The sequence below is a fragment of the Ictalurus punctatus genome, chromosome 29 (genome assembly GCF_001660625.3).
Source record: "Ictalurus punctatus breed USDA103 chromosome 29, Coco_2.0, whole genome shotgun sequence".
NCBI lineage: Eukaryota > Metazoa > Chordata > Actinopteri > Siluriformes > Ictaluridae > Ictalurus > Ictalurus punctatus.
Genome location: NC_030444.2, coordinates 9,184,636 through 9,199,743, shown reverse-complemented (window position 1 = coordinate 9,199,743; position 15,108 = coordinate 9,184,636). Strand labels below are relative to the sequence as shown.

General features: G+C 41.5%; 1 protein-coding gene across 4 annotated transcripts; it reads left to right on the top strand.

Moving 5' to 3' along the window:
• The first annotated feature begins 1,223 nt into the window (after positions 1-1,223).
• tox4b (TOX high mobility group box family member 4 b) lies at positions 1,224-14,026 on the top strand. 4 transcript variants are annotated; one of them, XM_053677657.1, is made up of 9 exons: positions 1,224-1,347; positions 5,843-5,911; positions 8,888-9,163; positions 9,438-9,698; positions 9,896-10,219; positions 10,389-10,469; positions 10,590-11,213; positions 11,460-11,614; positions 12,644-14,026. In XM_053677657.1, the coding sequence occupies exons 1-9, from the start codon at positions 1,342-1,344 to the stop codon at positions 12,699-12,701; spliced, it is 1,854 nt and encodes a 617-aa protein (XP_053533632.1). In that variant the 5' UTR covers positions 1,224-1,341; the 3' UTR covers positions 12,702-14,026. The 4 variants fall into 4 exon arrangements, with proteins under 4 accessions (XP_053533632.1, XP_053533631.1, XP_017317209.1 ...); XM_053677656.1 differs by having other exon boundaries at positions 5,843-5,956; XM_017461720.3 differs by lacking the exon at positions 1,224-1,347 and adding an exon at positions 3,247-3,968.
• The last annotated feature ends 1,082 nt before the right edge of the window (positions 14,027-15,108 follow it).

The following is a 15,108-nucleotide window of genomic DNA, read 5'->3' as shown; positions in this document are numbered from 1 at the left end:
CCTCGCTTCCTCGCTTCTCCGTCCTCCAACCCGTGATATGGAAATCGATCGAAGTCAGCCATCTTGAAGGACATCTCAATTCTGTAACTGTACCGTGAAGAGGTGAGGAACAAGGAGTGAGGAAGCTTCCAGAAGAACTAGGAGCGAGAATACACAGGTGTATCCTACGCGGAAGTGTTTCTTGTCGAAAAACCTGTTGTACATATAAATTCTCCTCCTCCTTTACATCTCAAACAAAAAGCTCTTTGAAGATGTGATGGAATTTTGTGTGAAATATAATTAAATAATAATATATGCTTACAATGAGTATTGTAATGAATTGATCCTTGCATGTTTGGATATGCAAAGCTGCACAAAAGATGCGATAATTTATGTATTGTTCATTAATTCATTGTTGAATAAGCCAGACATTTCACATACTATCAGTGCATTTTGCTTTATTAAGAATGCTGTTATTAATCAAACTCCAACAACATAAAGGCAGATCCCTGACGTGCAGTGAGGTCATCCGTCTGAGCTCAGTCACCATTAATTGACGTCGCATTGAAGTGACGCTTGAGAGAGTGAGGATATTCCATTCGACTTCTCCTCTCCTCTCCTTCTCTCTCTCCTTGCATCTCATCCTTGCATCCTTCCCTCGCATCCTAAGGCGGTGGAGCTAAGATGCAAGGAAAGGAATTCGAGGAAAGGAAATGAGGTGGAGCTAAGATGCAAGGAAAGGAAACGGGATGGGGCTAAGATGCAAGGAAAGGAAGCAAGGAAAGGAAATGAAATGGGGTGGAGCTAAGATGCAAGGAAAGGAAATGGGATGGGTCTAAGATGCAAGGAAAGGAAGTGAAGGGAGGAAATGAGGTGGAGCTAAGATGCAAGGAAAGGAAGCGAGGAAAGGAAATGATTCTGCACAAGAGTTTAAAGCAGTCTTTTGAATTTCTGTTTAGATTTGAAATCGCTAAATAGTCGGTGATATTTGATCAGTGAGCTGTTAATACACTTTCTGCAATATTTACTTTGATCAAACTGATCGTTCATGTCATTGAACTATCACAGCCACTAACAATACAGATTTTTAATTCCAGTTTTTGTAGACAGGTTACAGATAGTATTCATTTTATTTCCAACTAAAGACAGCTGAGAAAGCTCTAATATCGGAAGAAGGAGTTTCCGAGTTGGAATATTCCGACTTCCTAGTTGTCGTGAACGCAGGCATAAAAACAACAACGCCGGCAGTGAACGTCACGTCCGCTTTGAACCCGGAAGCCATGTTGTGAGGGTATTTTTTTAAGCTGAGAGTCGCTTTGGTCGGAGTTCTAAGGCAGAAACCGTGTCGTTTTCAGGGCGAGTATGGAGGTAAGAAGAGAAGTCGAGAGTTACTCAATGTCAATAGCTCATCTGTCTGGTCCTTCGTCCACCCTCGACATGTTAATTCACACTTTGCTCCTCTAATTAATTGTTCATTAAACAAGGAGTTTTCAACAACAACAAAAAAAGCCACCAAGAAGCCCGAGCGCTCCCCCATCAACTTACTTCCTTGTTCTTAGCTAGCTTCCTAGCAGCTCGTCACAAACGAATGGCTTTTTGGATAGCGACCTAGTTAGCTCTCATTTGTGTCCAGAAAACTACTTTCCTCGACATTATTTGGGAATATTTAACTCGCTTGATCATCAGCCTCCCTTCAGATCACCATACACTTCATTATGCTGCTGTGCAAAGCTAATAAGTTCGAGTAAAGAAAGACAAAGCTAGCTACTTAACCACCATCACTCAAATCTCCCACTTGTGTTGATGTTGAAAACATCTGTTAGATTGGAAAGCTTTCCAGCCCTTTGTCTAGTGTTCACTAGAAGTGTACTCCATGGATGAGTGTACTCTGATGTGTTTGAGTCACTGTACTGGAGTGTAAATATCAGGCTGAATATTGGAAATGTGCACTGGATTTGTGCTTTGATGCGATTGTTATAAATGGAAAGAGAAAAGTTTTGATTTAAATAGTTGTAGAAAAGCAGCAAAACTACTCAAATGGTTCAATCATCTAAAACGATTCGTGGTAAGTCAGACAGGCTTCCAATGCTCCTTGAGTGTATTTACTTTAATTTACTTCGTATATAATGACGAGCCATTAGTACTAAAACTGACAGACTGGAGTGTGGACATGTAGACCCTTTAATACAGATTATTTAATAAAGGCTTGATTCAAACGTAATACGAATCTCTTCTGAAGGAGAACTTTTCACCTGCTCAAATAATATATTTATCATATAATACACTAATATGAATAGACAGCCATTGCTACAGAATATTTAAGCAGCTTTAAATGAAAAATATCCATCCACTCGTGTCTCAGAGAAAGAATAAAGAATCGATTCTCGGACTCCACTCTTTGCGAATCGAGAGTCGATTCTACAGCTAAAGAGTTGATTACACACAAACGATTACACACAGAGTGAGTAGCAGATTCCGGTGTAGCTGTTATTGGACCTTCGATCTAATTTGAGATCTGAATTTGTTTCAGTATTAGTTGTATTAGTTTGCTGTTTATCACCTTAGTTAATAGGGGTTCGTACCAGTTTGTTAAATAAAAATGTGACCCAAGTGCATTCAATGGGATTAGTCAAGTTGACAGCTACATATGATGCGCTTTTGTGACTAAAGCAAAGGATTGCTTTCGAGCTATCCCATCGAATGACTAAACCTATAAAATAGGACTTTTTTTTGCTCAATACAAAGTTACGTTAATAATTAAGTTGATAGGAATGCATATTAATACAAGTTTTTATAACAAGGTAGTCTTAATAACTGAAGTGGAGCATGTTACACCTTTCATATTAATACCGTCATAGTAGTGTGTACTTAATAATGCACTATATATTCTATAAGATTATCTTTTGCTGGCTTTAAAAAAAACAAAATCGGGAATCGTTCTATCGGAGTCGACTCCTCAGTCTCAACTGGATTTAAACGCTGTGCCGGTTCTGCGTTCCGTTTAAGTAGGCCCCGTTCGGACTTTTCCACTGCTCGGTAATAGGGGGAGCGTCTTATTTCTGAAAACGCGATTCATATTTTGTCTTGATATTTACCGCATATCGCTTTTATGATCGAATCTTAAAAGGCTTTTTTGCACGATTTCCTGTGAAGTTTAGCGAGTGCAATGGTTTATTCGACACGCGTGAAATATCACGAGCATCGCTGTTCCCCTTCGCTGCGCCGCCATCCTGAGGTCTGAATCCGCAGCTTGGGCTCGATTGAGCAGCCTGCGGTGCGCGTAGAGCGAAGAAGAAGAGAGAAAAAAAATCCCGTTTGTGATGTGATCAGCCAGTTTTTGGATTTTATGTCGGTTTGAATTCGCCTCTGTTTATTTTATCGTGTCAGGAATAGACGCGGAGATGTGGATGATCTCGGACGCAGTGCGGAATGTGGATTTTTGCTGTAGCCGGTGTCTTAGCCGTGTTTTTTACCCCCCATGTGGCTGTCATTCAAATGGAATCTCCGTTAGCAGTGAGCTAAGCTGCTAGCTAGCACGCCTTTGCTGCGGGCAGGACTCTGCTGCTGTCTTTTAAACAGAAACGTGTGCGATCTCGTCGCTTTTCAAATAGTTTTGCATAATCCCTGACGCTCAGAGCGGTCTAAGCGGCTGTGCACCGCAGTGTGCGTCAGTCATGCGGGACAGCGCGAGCCGCGTGTGAGACAAGAGTAGTGGATCTATAACCCGGACTAAACCTGCGGGTCAGTATCCCTCCCAAGGCCTTACAGTCCACTAGCTCACCCGTGGGATTCCTGCGGCTCAGTCGGCGTTAACCTGCGGTTCAGATTTCATCCGGCTGATTTATTTGCTCTCTTTTTTTGCGCATGCTCACACCAGTCCTAAAATGGATCTGAATTTTTACTCTGATCTGACGGATGAGACCGGACAGACTGGGGATCCAGAGTTCCTGGACGCACAAGCCTTTAACGGATTTGATCCAGTTCCAAAGGTGATCAGTGTAAACCCTTTAAAACAACAAACACCAGCCAAGGTTTAGAGGTTGTGTGGGAAGTGTAATGTGTAGATTTGAATAATGAGTTGTATTATAAGCTTTTCCTGCACTCACTGTTGCTAATGTATGTAAAGGAAAGCTCTACTTACAAACACTTTACATATGTTTAGATTGAAATCTTCCTGAGGTGTTTAGTGATTGTGATGTTGCTGCGTCGAGCCATGCTGTGGTTTTATTATTCCTGGGAGAAGTCCAATTCTGCGGGACATTAGACCTGTTCGGATAGGACTAGTTTATCTGTAGGGAAGCAGTGATCTGGACTTTTAGTCAAGCAGGATTGAGCCCAGATTCTCCTCCATCAAAAAAAGCTGTTAAAAACCTACTTCTGTATAGAGTTTCTATGCACACTCTTCTTCTTTTCTTTTCTTTTTTTTTTTTTTTTTTTTTGGCTTAAAAAATGTGAAAATTGGACAAAGTTGGGTTTCGTAAAACTCACCTCAGGTGTCGGCGGTGTTTGTTAGATGACCAGACCGATTAATATATCAGACTTTTCTAACTAGGCTCGTTTGGTGTCATTAAGCTCTCACAGTATGGGTTTAGCTGCTACAGAGCCTTGTAGTGTACATTATACAACCTTATGCTCTACTTGGAGCTCGTATAGACGTTTACACACCTTGTTTTCCTGCTCAGCATGAGAGGATGTTACTCTTTCAACTCCTTTACTAGTTTTAAAAAAAAGTCAGTGTTTATCCATTTCCCCCCTCATACTGACTGACTGTGTGAGCTAGTGTTTAGTAGAATTGAAAGCTGTCAGCCAATAAGACACGAGTAGGCTATTTCCACGTATTTTCCTGTAAATCCTGTCAGATCGGTCTCACGTCCTTTCAGTGAAGATATAAAATTACAACACCGCCTCCATCTTCTACTGATGTTCAGTTGCATATTGACAATTCACTCCAAATGGAGAATTATTCAGGGCTAAAGAAAAATCTTCGAGGCTACAACTCCGAATCCCCAGGCCAGGTTACGCCCCTGTCTGGAATAATTTTTTGGCACGTCGCTTCAGTGATAAAACTCTCACAGTAATAAAACAACCACACAATGTTGTATTTTCTACGAAGCTGCATGTTTGCGTCATGTGGTCATATAATTGCACAACACGGCAACTGGCGAGACGCTGGATCTTGAGTTCAGTCTGGGGTGAACCAAAGTTCCAGCAACAGTTTCAAAGATACAATAAAACGCCATAACACAAAACACAACAGCTCAATAGGAGGAAAAGAAAAAAAATCAGCCGTTTCATAACGCCCAGGTTTTTTTATGCCGTTGAAACAAACGTCCGAGAGCTCTCACTCACTCATTTTTCAACGTCACTTAGCATCGTACAAAGGAGAGATCTTAAGTTGGAGTAGTGAGGACTTCGAGTCCAGCAAACGCTCGACTGGTTGGCGATCTTTGAGGTGCGGGTGTTCGGAGGTGGTGTTAGAATGAAAGTTGAAGCTTTGAAACAGAATGTACAGGTGAGGAGGTGTGAAAGCTAGACAGACTAAAGGACTAAAGTGCCGCTGCATCGCTGTATTTAGGCAGTGATAAAGCAAGAGCTAAATTCGTCTGGTGCCACTATCAGAAGCTGGTCGAATGGCATTGTGGGTAGTGAAGGAAACTGTTAAAGTGAAAATGGAACAACATGTCGATGAAAGAAATTTAAATAGAATAAAATTTAAAAAGTCAGAATTTCATTACAGAGTAAACCTTGGATGCTATTAAAGATGTTAATTATAAAGATTAGTATGCAAGTGGATTTTTTTTTTTTAATTAAAAAATAAAATGTTTTTCTCAATTTGGATCATTTGCTTTGGATTCTTTTTCAGTTTCCCGGAGGAAGCGACAACTTTTTGCCCATCAGTGGAGAGGGCCATCCTTTCCTGTCCTCCTCCGAGGTACCGCTCCACTCCACATACTCCCTTCAAATCCAGGATGCCGAGGTGCTTTGCGTACAGAGTGTTTTACTTCTTTCTGTCCATGTCATTGTTCACATTGTCCACACTTTAGACCTAATCCTAAAGCCAGAATCAAGTGTTTGTTGAAACTGCTTCTAGTTCCAGAGACTCACTGGGTACAGGTTTCTTCTACAGCTCTCAGAAAGGTTCTGAGCTGCAGCTTTCCTTGTCGTTGGCGTGCTACTTTCAAGGATATATATTTTATAACTTTACTGTGTATCTTTGACCTAGACGGGTGCACTAAATGCACTTAAATTACAGATTACGCTCTAATTACGTACCTTAAATCGTTTGAATCCCTTCCAGGTGAAAGATACATAATAAAGGTACAAAAGGCAGTCCGTCCGGCATTTAACGATTTTGCGACGGCAGAAATGAACACGAACTCCGCGATATTCAGAGGAGCTTGCGATTTTTATCAATTTTTTTCCAAAATGTCCTCAGATTTTCTGGAGATTTTGGGCTTCATCATCACAACACCGAAGCCCTCTTCGATTCTCGTGCGTCGAACATGAGTACAGCTAAAAGGTCTCGTTTACCAATAAACATCGCTGCGAAAGATTGTTTTGCACAATTTCACGCAGTTGTAATTTCACCAGTTCGATTAGTTTTCCGCAAAAAAAACTAACTAATAAAGATTTTGAAAAATCAAGCTCCTGTACGGACTGAAAAGCAAAAACCGAGGCCACCTCAGTGATGAGTAAAGGTACATGTTTTATTCATTTTTTAAAAATTCCTCAGAGAGCACGTGCGTACTCGCAAAGATTCCCACCAGTCCGTCTGATTTCATTCTGATTGAGCTGTGTGTGTATCCTGAACCACACACTCTGTGTTTATAAACAGGTTTCATGTAATCTGACCCCGAATTATTGAGCGAGGTTTACTTTCGACTTCCCATAACAACGAGAAACGCACAGCTCCCGTCAGCGTATCCAGCTTTTTAATATCCGCTGCTTGTGTTTTATAGTGCGCGATTACTGGACCGCGCGAAGAACAGATTGTGAACATGGTGAAGTTCACGTCTTCTGGAAATGCAGGAAAAAGAAGTTGAAAAGAACATAAAATGCACATGGGATAATGTCTTTACTCATCTTCTATTATGAACAACAGTTTAAAAGCTACTCTCTAGGAATAACCGCACACCACACAAAGGTTTTATTGAAGTTTTACCGAGTGTGTGTGTAGCGCAGAGCTACATGTACTCGTATGATGTGAGGATGCTTGTGCACCCACCTCTATTAATTCCAGTCATGAAGGAAATGAGTCCAGCGAGTGTTTGGTGATTTTCAGACATTACCACAAGAGATGAGTAGCTACACGTCCACATGAGACACGCTATAAGTAGCACGAATGACTTGCGTGCGTGAACGTAGGGTAATAGAGAGTACCGAGCCTCTTGGGTGTTTTCAGACCTGTAGATCTGTGCTTTTTTCCAAAACGACGACTTAAATTGTCGCATTTCCGCCTTGCCTTGGTTTGCTTTCACAAGGCAATGTTTCAAATCGTGCCCAAATGTGTTTATGCAAGTCAGATATGAGTAAAGCGTCCTCTCATTGGTCAGAGTGCGCCTGTTTACGTTCCGGGATTTCGCTCGTAGCGGTCATCTTCGAAGATGGACGGGCTGCAGCTTATTGTGCGAGATTATCGTGGCTTTCTTTTTCAGCTGTAGTTATTATAATGGATCAGTTTAAAACGAAGAGGCTGTGAAGTGATGGAGATTTTTTTTAAAGCCTTTGTGTGGCACTGTTCCACAGAGCAATTAAAGCCCATCTCCTTGAGATGCTCGCTAAACACCTTGTGAACCTCAGCGATTACGAAAGTTGTTCAGAAATATGTTCTTTTAAGTAAATTTCACTGAGGCATTTTACCGCGAGTTAAACCGCGATTCACGTCGCGAGCCGCTAGCAAAACAAACACAATTTTTCCACAACGCAGTTCACGTCACGCATTGCTATGTGAAGTTGATTCGTCAGTTGCTTTCTCGACACAAGCGAACCGCTCCGGAGTTCGGTCGCAATCAGGTTGAGACCACCTCGTTCAGATGGTGCGGGTCAGGGCGCGATTGCATTAATTAATTCACTAATTGATTGATGAATTAATTCAACGTTATTTATTTATTTTTAGAACTGTGACAGGGGTATTAGCTAAATTGTTTTTGTTTTATAACCTAACATTCTATGATTACATTTATTGTAACCAAAAATATTTTCAGTCTCCACCTTTTTCCCACGAGATTCTGTGTTTTTGTTCAAAATGCTTTTCAGGAACACTAGTGGTGGGTGATGTGACCCAAAAAAAAAAAAATCATATATATGATGCGTGAAGACATTTGTACCTTGCATGATGCGCCTTATTATGTATAGGTTTGCTAATAAAGCCTTAGTGTTGCATTTGATAAGTTTAATGACTTATTTTACCAAAAAAACCCCAAATGCTTTAACACTGATAAGCTTACAGAATTTTAACTTATAATCAGCTGTTTCCAGTCAGAGTTTATAATTATTATAAAAACGTGACTATACTGATACTGTGACAGATCAGAGAAATGTGTTGTCAGAAGTTATCATGATGTATATTTTATGTAGTCGTATTGCCCAGCCCTAAGCCACATCACTAATTATATGTGCTTGATTGCCTGCTGTAAATAATCACTTTTCAGGTAATTTGGCATAATATGCAGTAGTTAAAGTTGTGAATGACTAAATTAACTTCTAGATCATTAAAGCCCCAAACAAATCTGTAGCATGGTTTAAAGTGCTGTACAGACCAAAGCCTTCCAATGTGTGTGGTTACCATAAGGTTAGAGCTGAATTTGTGTGTGTGTATCTCTCTCTCTCTCTCTCTCTCTCTCTCTCTCTCTCTCTCTCTCTCTCTCTCTTTCTCTCTCTCTCTCTCAACCCGATCTTCCTCCTGCAGACTTTCCACACGCCCAGTTTGGGCGATGAGGAGTTTGAGATCCCGCCCATCTCCCTCGTCCCTGACTCGGCCCTCAGTGTTTCGGATGTGGTGTCGCACTTCGGAGAGCTGGGCGATGGTGGTTCAGCCCCTGTCGTCCCTGGCAACGCCGTGGTGCAGGGTGACGACCCTTCCTTTGCCTCTACCTTTGTAAACCCAACGACACAAGGGCTTGAGCATTTGAGTCTCATGACCCAGCAGGGAGGCGGACCGATGTTGGGATCAACTCTGGGAATGGTGAGGAGAAAATATGGCTATAAAAATATCAGCTATACTTGAATAGTTTCCTAATATAGTAAAATAGGTCTGTTTTGATATTTCTCCATCTGGAGGTGTCTTATATATGTTTAAAAGGCATGGGTGTACAGGACCCATATACTTTAGGTTCTTGTTTATAAAAATAGTACAGTTGTATCTATTAGGAATAATGAATGAAGCCTACATGTTTACATCTTATCTGGGATGCGAAAACTGATTTTAAACCCGAACCTAAACGATCTGACCTTTCCAGGATCTTGGGCATCCCATGGGCTCGCAGTTTAGCAGCTCCTCCCCCATGACCATAGATGTGCCTCTCCCGGACATGAACCACGGCCTGCTGGGGCACAATCCGCTGACCACCATTGACCAGTCGGAGCTTAGTGCACAGCTGGGTCTCAGTCTAGGGGGCGGGGCCATTCTGACACGTGCACACTCACCTGACCAGCCACTGTCAGCCACCGGTTCACCTTCAGAGTCTCTGCAGGATGACGACATGGACGACTTCAGGAGAGTGAGTGTTTCGGTTTAGATCACAACTCTGGCTAATTTAAACCTGACTACATTAAACCCAAATTACACAAAAAAATTTAAACGTAAAATTTTTTTAAAAATTTAAACGTAATTGAAACTAATCTCTTTTTCCTACCGTCCTATTCTTTTCTTCTTTCACCTTTCCCTCCATCTGTCCATCTCCTTCTGGCCCAGAAGAGTGTGCTGGTGGAGTCCCCTGTCTCTCTTTCCGTCTCTCCCGGCGTCATCTCTCTCTCCCCTGCTCTGTCGGAGCAGCCTGCCGCATCGGTGTCCTCCGCTCCGCCCGCCCTCGCCCGGAAAGCTGTAGGTGTTGGAGGAGGAGCCAAAAAAGGCAAGAAGAAAAAAGATCCCAACGAGCCTCAGAAGCCGGTTTCCGCTTACGCGTTGTTCTTCCGCGATACGCAGGCAGCCATCAAGGGCCAGAACCCCAACGCTACGTTTGGAGAGGTGTCTAAGATCGTTGCCTCCATGTGGGACAGTCTGGGAGAAGAGCAGAAGCAGGTGTGAATCTGTTAAATGTGTCATCATAGGGTTTCATGCCATAATCGGTTGCTTTTCTTGGCTGATAACTGGCTTGTATGCGTCATTTTACATGCGTGTTTTTATTGGATAAGCCAGATACGGTCAAAAGATTTGCTCAGATACCTGATTAATCCTGTTTGTACTTCAGGTCTACAAGAGGAAGACTGAAGCTGCTAAGAAGGAGTATCTTAAAGCACTGGCAGCTTACAGAGCCAGTCAGCTATCCCAGGTATCCCAGGCTTAGGTGCCTTTTTCAACAAATACTAATGAAACTGTTGTATACTTTAGAAATTGTATCTTTTTAGTAGAAAGCATTCAATTTTACACGAGTTATTATTGGCCTTCGCAGCCCACTATTGAGGTGCTGGACACGGCGCCTTCTCCACCTGCCGCTCCTATTGTGACTCCCGCCCCTGAGGCTCCGCCCCCTCAGCCGACACCCACACGCTCCAGCCGCATCCCGGTGCACGCACCCGACAACAACACCATCACCAACATTTGCACGTCGAACATCATCATCGACTTGCCGCAGGTGACCACGCGCTCTCGCACAGGCGCCCACAAGCCGCCCGCATCCTCGGCTCCGCCCACCGCACCCACCCCGACACTGCCCATGGTCACCAAGATCATCATCCCCAAGCTGCCTTCAGCCCGCCAGCCGCCACCCCTGCAGCAGATGCAGAACACGCCGCCACCCCCACGCCTCCAGCAGATGGTGCATTCTGTTGCCCCGCCACCGCTCCAGGCTAAACCTCGCGGAGGGGGTCCCGTCGGCCAGGCCACTGCCACTGTCACTGCCACGCCTCCTCCTCCACTACAGATCAAGATCGTCCCTGCCCCGGCACAGGCAGATGTGGCCACACCCATTATTGTGACCAGCACCACAGAGGCACCCACAGACCCCGCTGCCACTGCCATGGAGGTGGAAGTGGTGCAGCCTGCCACTATAGTCACCACAGAAGCAGAGGAAGGGGTATGATGATGAATAATTACACCAGACCCTCGTGTTCTGTTTATTGTAGGGCAGTACAAGCACGTAGACAATAAGACATTTCGGAACGTACTGTTCTAGGAAAGTAATCAGCAGCAGGCTGATTGGTGATGCGTTCCTTTTTTGAACTGAACAGAACACGAGTCGGATCTGATGTTCCACAGAGTTGGTTTATTTGTATGTGCTTATTACCATTTGTTTAATTGCTCATCTTTCCTTCTCTTTCAGATGGAGGTGGAGCTGAACAGCTCTCCAGCGCATGAGGTGGCTCCTCCTGCAGGTCCTGTTGTGTGTGTGCGTGCCGGCTGCAACAACCTGCCAGTGGAGAGCAAAGACTGGGACAGAGAATACTGTAGCAACGAGTGTGTGGCCACACATTGCAGGTACAGAAATACCACACACACACCTCTCACTTAAACCCAACTAGCAAACATAAATCTTTGTTTACATTTACGATATTTGGCACAAGCAGTTTTCCAGAGTGACGTACAGAAGTGCTTTGAATTCTGTCAATAAATACATCCTGATACTGGTTCACTAGGCCACTAAGAATGCCATCAGTCTAAAAACTCTTTTGGGGAGGATATAATATAGGAAATAGTCTTTATTGTGTAATGTGGGTGGAAGTGTAGGAGAAAGATAACGTCACAACTGTAACACGATATTTGGTGCAAAAGTTCACTGATACTACTACAGCATTTATTGAATTATTTCAATGCAAACTGGCACAATCATGGAACTTCACCCTTGAGGGTTCAGCTTAATTAAGCAGCTTATCCTGTTTTGAAGGTCTTTTAGGAATTTCCAAAAGGATACGCTTGGAGTGTTTTTTTTTTTTTTTTTTGTTGTTTGTTTTTTTTTTCCTTCTTTTTCCGAGGCCACAATTTGTATCAATTTATAGCACTGCTGAATTTTCTGTGTTTTGATATTTTTTCTTTAAGAGCAGCTCTGACTGTAATGCAGCTGTATTTCAAATCACAGATTTATACACTCAAGTTGTATTATCAAAGTCTAATAAGAAACAGATTAACAAATGTTTTGTTAAAGTAAAATGTAATAATCTATGATGTAGTGAAGCAGTCTGTAAAGAGATCTTTATCTGACCGCCTACGATCAGTATTATATTCCTAAATCAGTATTAATCTTCATTCTGTTACAGACTATTGTATTTTATTGCACATTAGGTTGACTATTTTCACTATGTCTGTATATGCATATTATTTAAATTGTCAAATGGTGATGACCAAATGAAAACTAAAATATTATTGATAATATCCAGCCCTTACATCGTGCTCATTTATTGTCGCATCCTTATGTACAGCATGTTAGAATTATTTATGACCATGACGTTGTCAACTTGTTTTATATCTGCTGTTTGCCTGAGCAGTGTTTTCTTTGTCGTTCTCCCACAGGGACGTGTTCATGGCCTGGTGTGCGATCAGAGGACAGAACTCCACCACAGTCACTTAAAACCCAGTGCACCAATCGTCGAGTGAGACAGGGATGAAGGCAGAGAGAAAGAGAGAGAAAGTGGCTTGTATACATAGGAAATCTCCCCATTGAGGGGAATATTTTTGATTCAGTTATTATCTATGACTACTTACATCTCAAGCTAATGTTGAATGTGATGGTTTTAAAGGGATAAGTTGACCAGTCAGCATCAGTATGGCTAACTGTGCATACAAGGTAGTTATTAGCTGTACTGATTAGCTACATAGTTAATCTAACCATTTAAGCACAAAAGTGAAGACTGAGAGCGCATTTCATTCCTTTGGAATTTAGTGGAAAACTCATATTTAAAAAAAAAAAAAAAAAAAAAAAAAAAAAAAAAATTCCTTAAATTGATCCATTTTAAGGGGAAATAATGGTTTGGAAATCAAGCATAAAATGCCAAATGGTATGTAGAATTTGAAAAATGTAACCGAAGTAATTTTGTCAGTTATTAGTTTGTATTGCTTCCTAAATTTGTGTGCCCAACATGTTTAAAAAATGAAAAAAAAAAATTTTTTTTTAAAAAGGCCAAAAAACTGGTCCATGTGGAGTGGAGGTCATATTAAAAATGTTGAAAAAAATACGTAACATAGCTCACCATAAAGGCACTACATTTTTGATTGATGTAAAATATTTTTACATCAATAAAAATAACCATGAATTAAATATGATGAAAGCTGGCATAAAAGGACACTGCCTGATGAGGTGGTTTTTTTTTTTTTTAAACTTTTCCAAAGTGTCCACTTATGTCTCCAGTTATGCAGAATGAGTGTGTGTTTTGTTTGCGAGTTCATGGAGGAGGAAAAGGCTCAGAAACATCAGCTCTGATGAGTACAGCCATAATTTGCTGTACTATTATTTCTCACCCGCATAAAGACATTTGAAAGATTTCCAAACTGGGATCATGACATATACACCCAACACCTCGGATTGTGGATCATTGCTCTAGTGGAAACCTTTTACATGGGCAAGATACAATGTTTTGAACAATGAGACACGAGTTTTTAAACATATGTACAGCTACATGAACAAGATCAGTGTTTTATATTCCAGGATGGAGTTTGTTCCTGATTTTGCAACCAGCAAGAGACAGTGTTGGAGACAAATTTCAGAATTTCTACATTATATTCTGTTACAAAACAATTTCCTTTTTAGTGACATGCATCAGTGGAGTAGACATTTTTTCATGTTAAATAAACATCAAGCACGAGTCACTTGTTTGGTGTGTTGCTTCTCTGTGAAAATATCTAAAAGAGAACTGATGTATGTACTGTCATGTCAATAAAATCGATGTATGTGATTGATGCCATCGCAAGGCAATTCAAATTAAGCTTTTTTTATTTATTTATTTTTAAATAAAGTTATTATGTTAGAATTGCTGTTTTTGTGAACAACAGATTCAGTAAAGCAATGCTGGGGTTATTTGGACTGATCAGCAAATTCATCTGTGTATTCCAGTTGCACTAAATGAGGCAGTTAGCTAGCTAAAGGTTTCAGAGGTTTTTTCGTGGAAAACTACATAAATTGGCGAAATCGCAGTTGCATGAAATAATTTTGCATGTTCTTTTGCAGTGATGTTTGTTGGTAAATGAGGCCTTTTAGAAGTACTACTGTTTGACGCACGTGAATTGAAAAGGGCTTTGGCTGAATTTGCGAACGTGATGACGTCACATGATGCGTCCTAGCCTAAAATCTGCCGTGATTTTTGAAAAATTGAATGCTCTCCTGAATAATGCAGAGTATGTTTGATTTTTGCATTCATTTCTGCAAATGCAAAATCGTGAAATCATTGTAAAGAAGGATCTTTACTTTTTAGTTTAGAGTAAACTATAGCTTGTAGAACTGGGTAACATTGAGGATAGCTTTTGGGTAGGCTGAGGGAAAAAAAGCACTGGAAACTAGCTCTTTTTATTATATTTATTACCCAGACCAGAATCACGCTAGCTATGAATACACTACATGGCCAAATGTTTGTGAACACCTGAATCACTGACACCCATACATGCTTGTTTTTGGATTTAGTCCCCCTTTGCTATTATATATACTCTTATGGAAAGGCTTTCAGCTAGATTTTAGACCCTGGCTGGAGGGATTTGACAATTCATCAACAAGTAAAAATGATCTCAGGTGAGGAGTCCTAGGACCCAATTAGTATTCCAGTTCATCCCAGAGGTGTGGAGTGGGGTTGAGGTCAGGGTGTCTGCACCGGATACTTGGGTTCTTCCAAACTATGTCTTCATGTACTTCACTTTGTGTACAGTCCTGCTGGTCCCTGTTCGGGTTCCAATTGTAAGGATCCGGCTAGATCCTCACGGGTTTCTCAGGAAAATTAATATAACTCAGCTGGACACAAAGTGAAAGTGCTGTTCTTCGTTTATTACATTGA

Coding starts and splice junctions, on each gene's coding strand:
- tox4b (XM_017461718.3), top strand. CDS start 3,864: ATGGATCTGAATTTTTACTCTGATCTGACGGATGAGACCGGACAGACT. Junction 5,957..8,887: donor TTCAAATCCAGGATGCCGAG/GTGCTTTGCGTA, acceptor TTCCTCCTGCAG/ACTTTCCACACGCCCAGTTT. Junction 9,699..9,895: donor ACATGGACGACTTCAGGAGA/GTGAGTGTTTCG, acceptor CTGGCCCAGAAG/AGTGTGCTGGTGGAGTCCCC.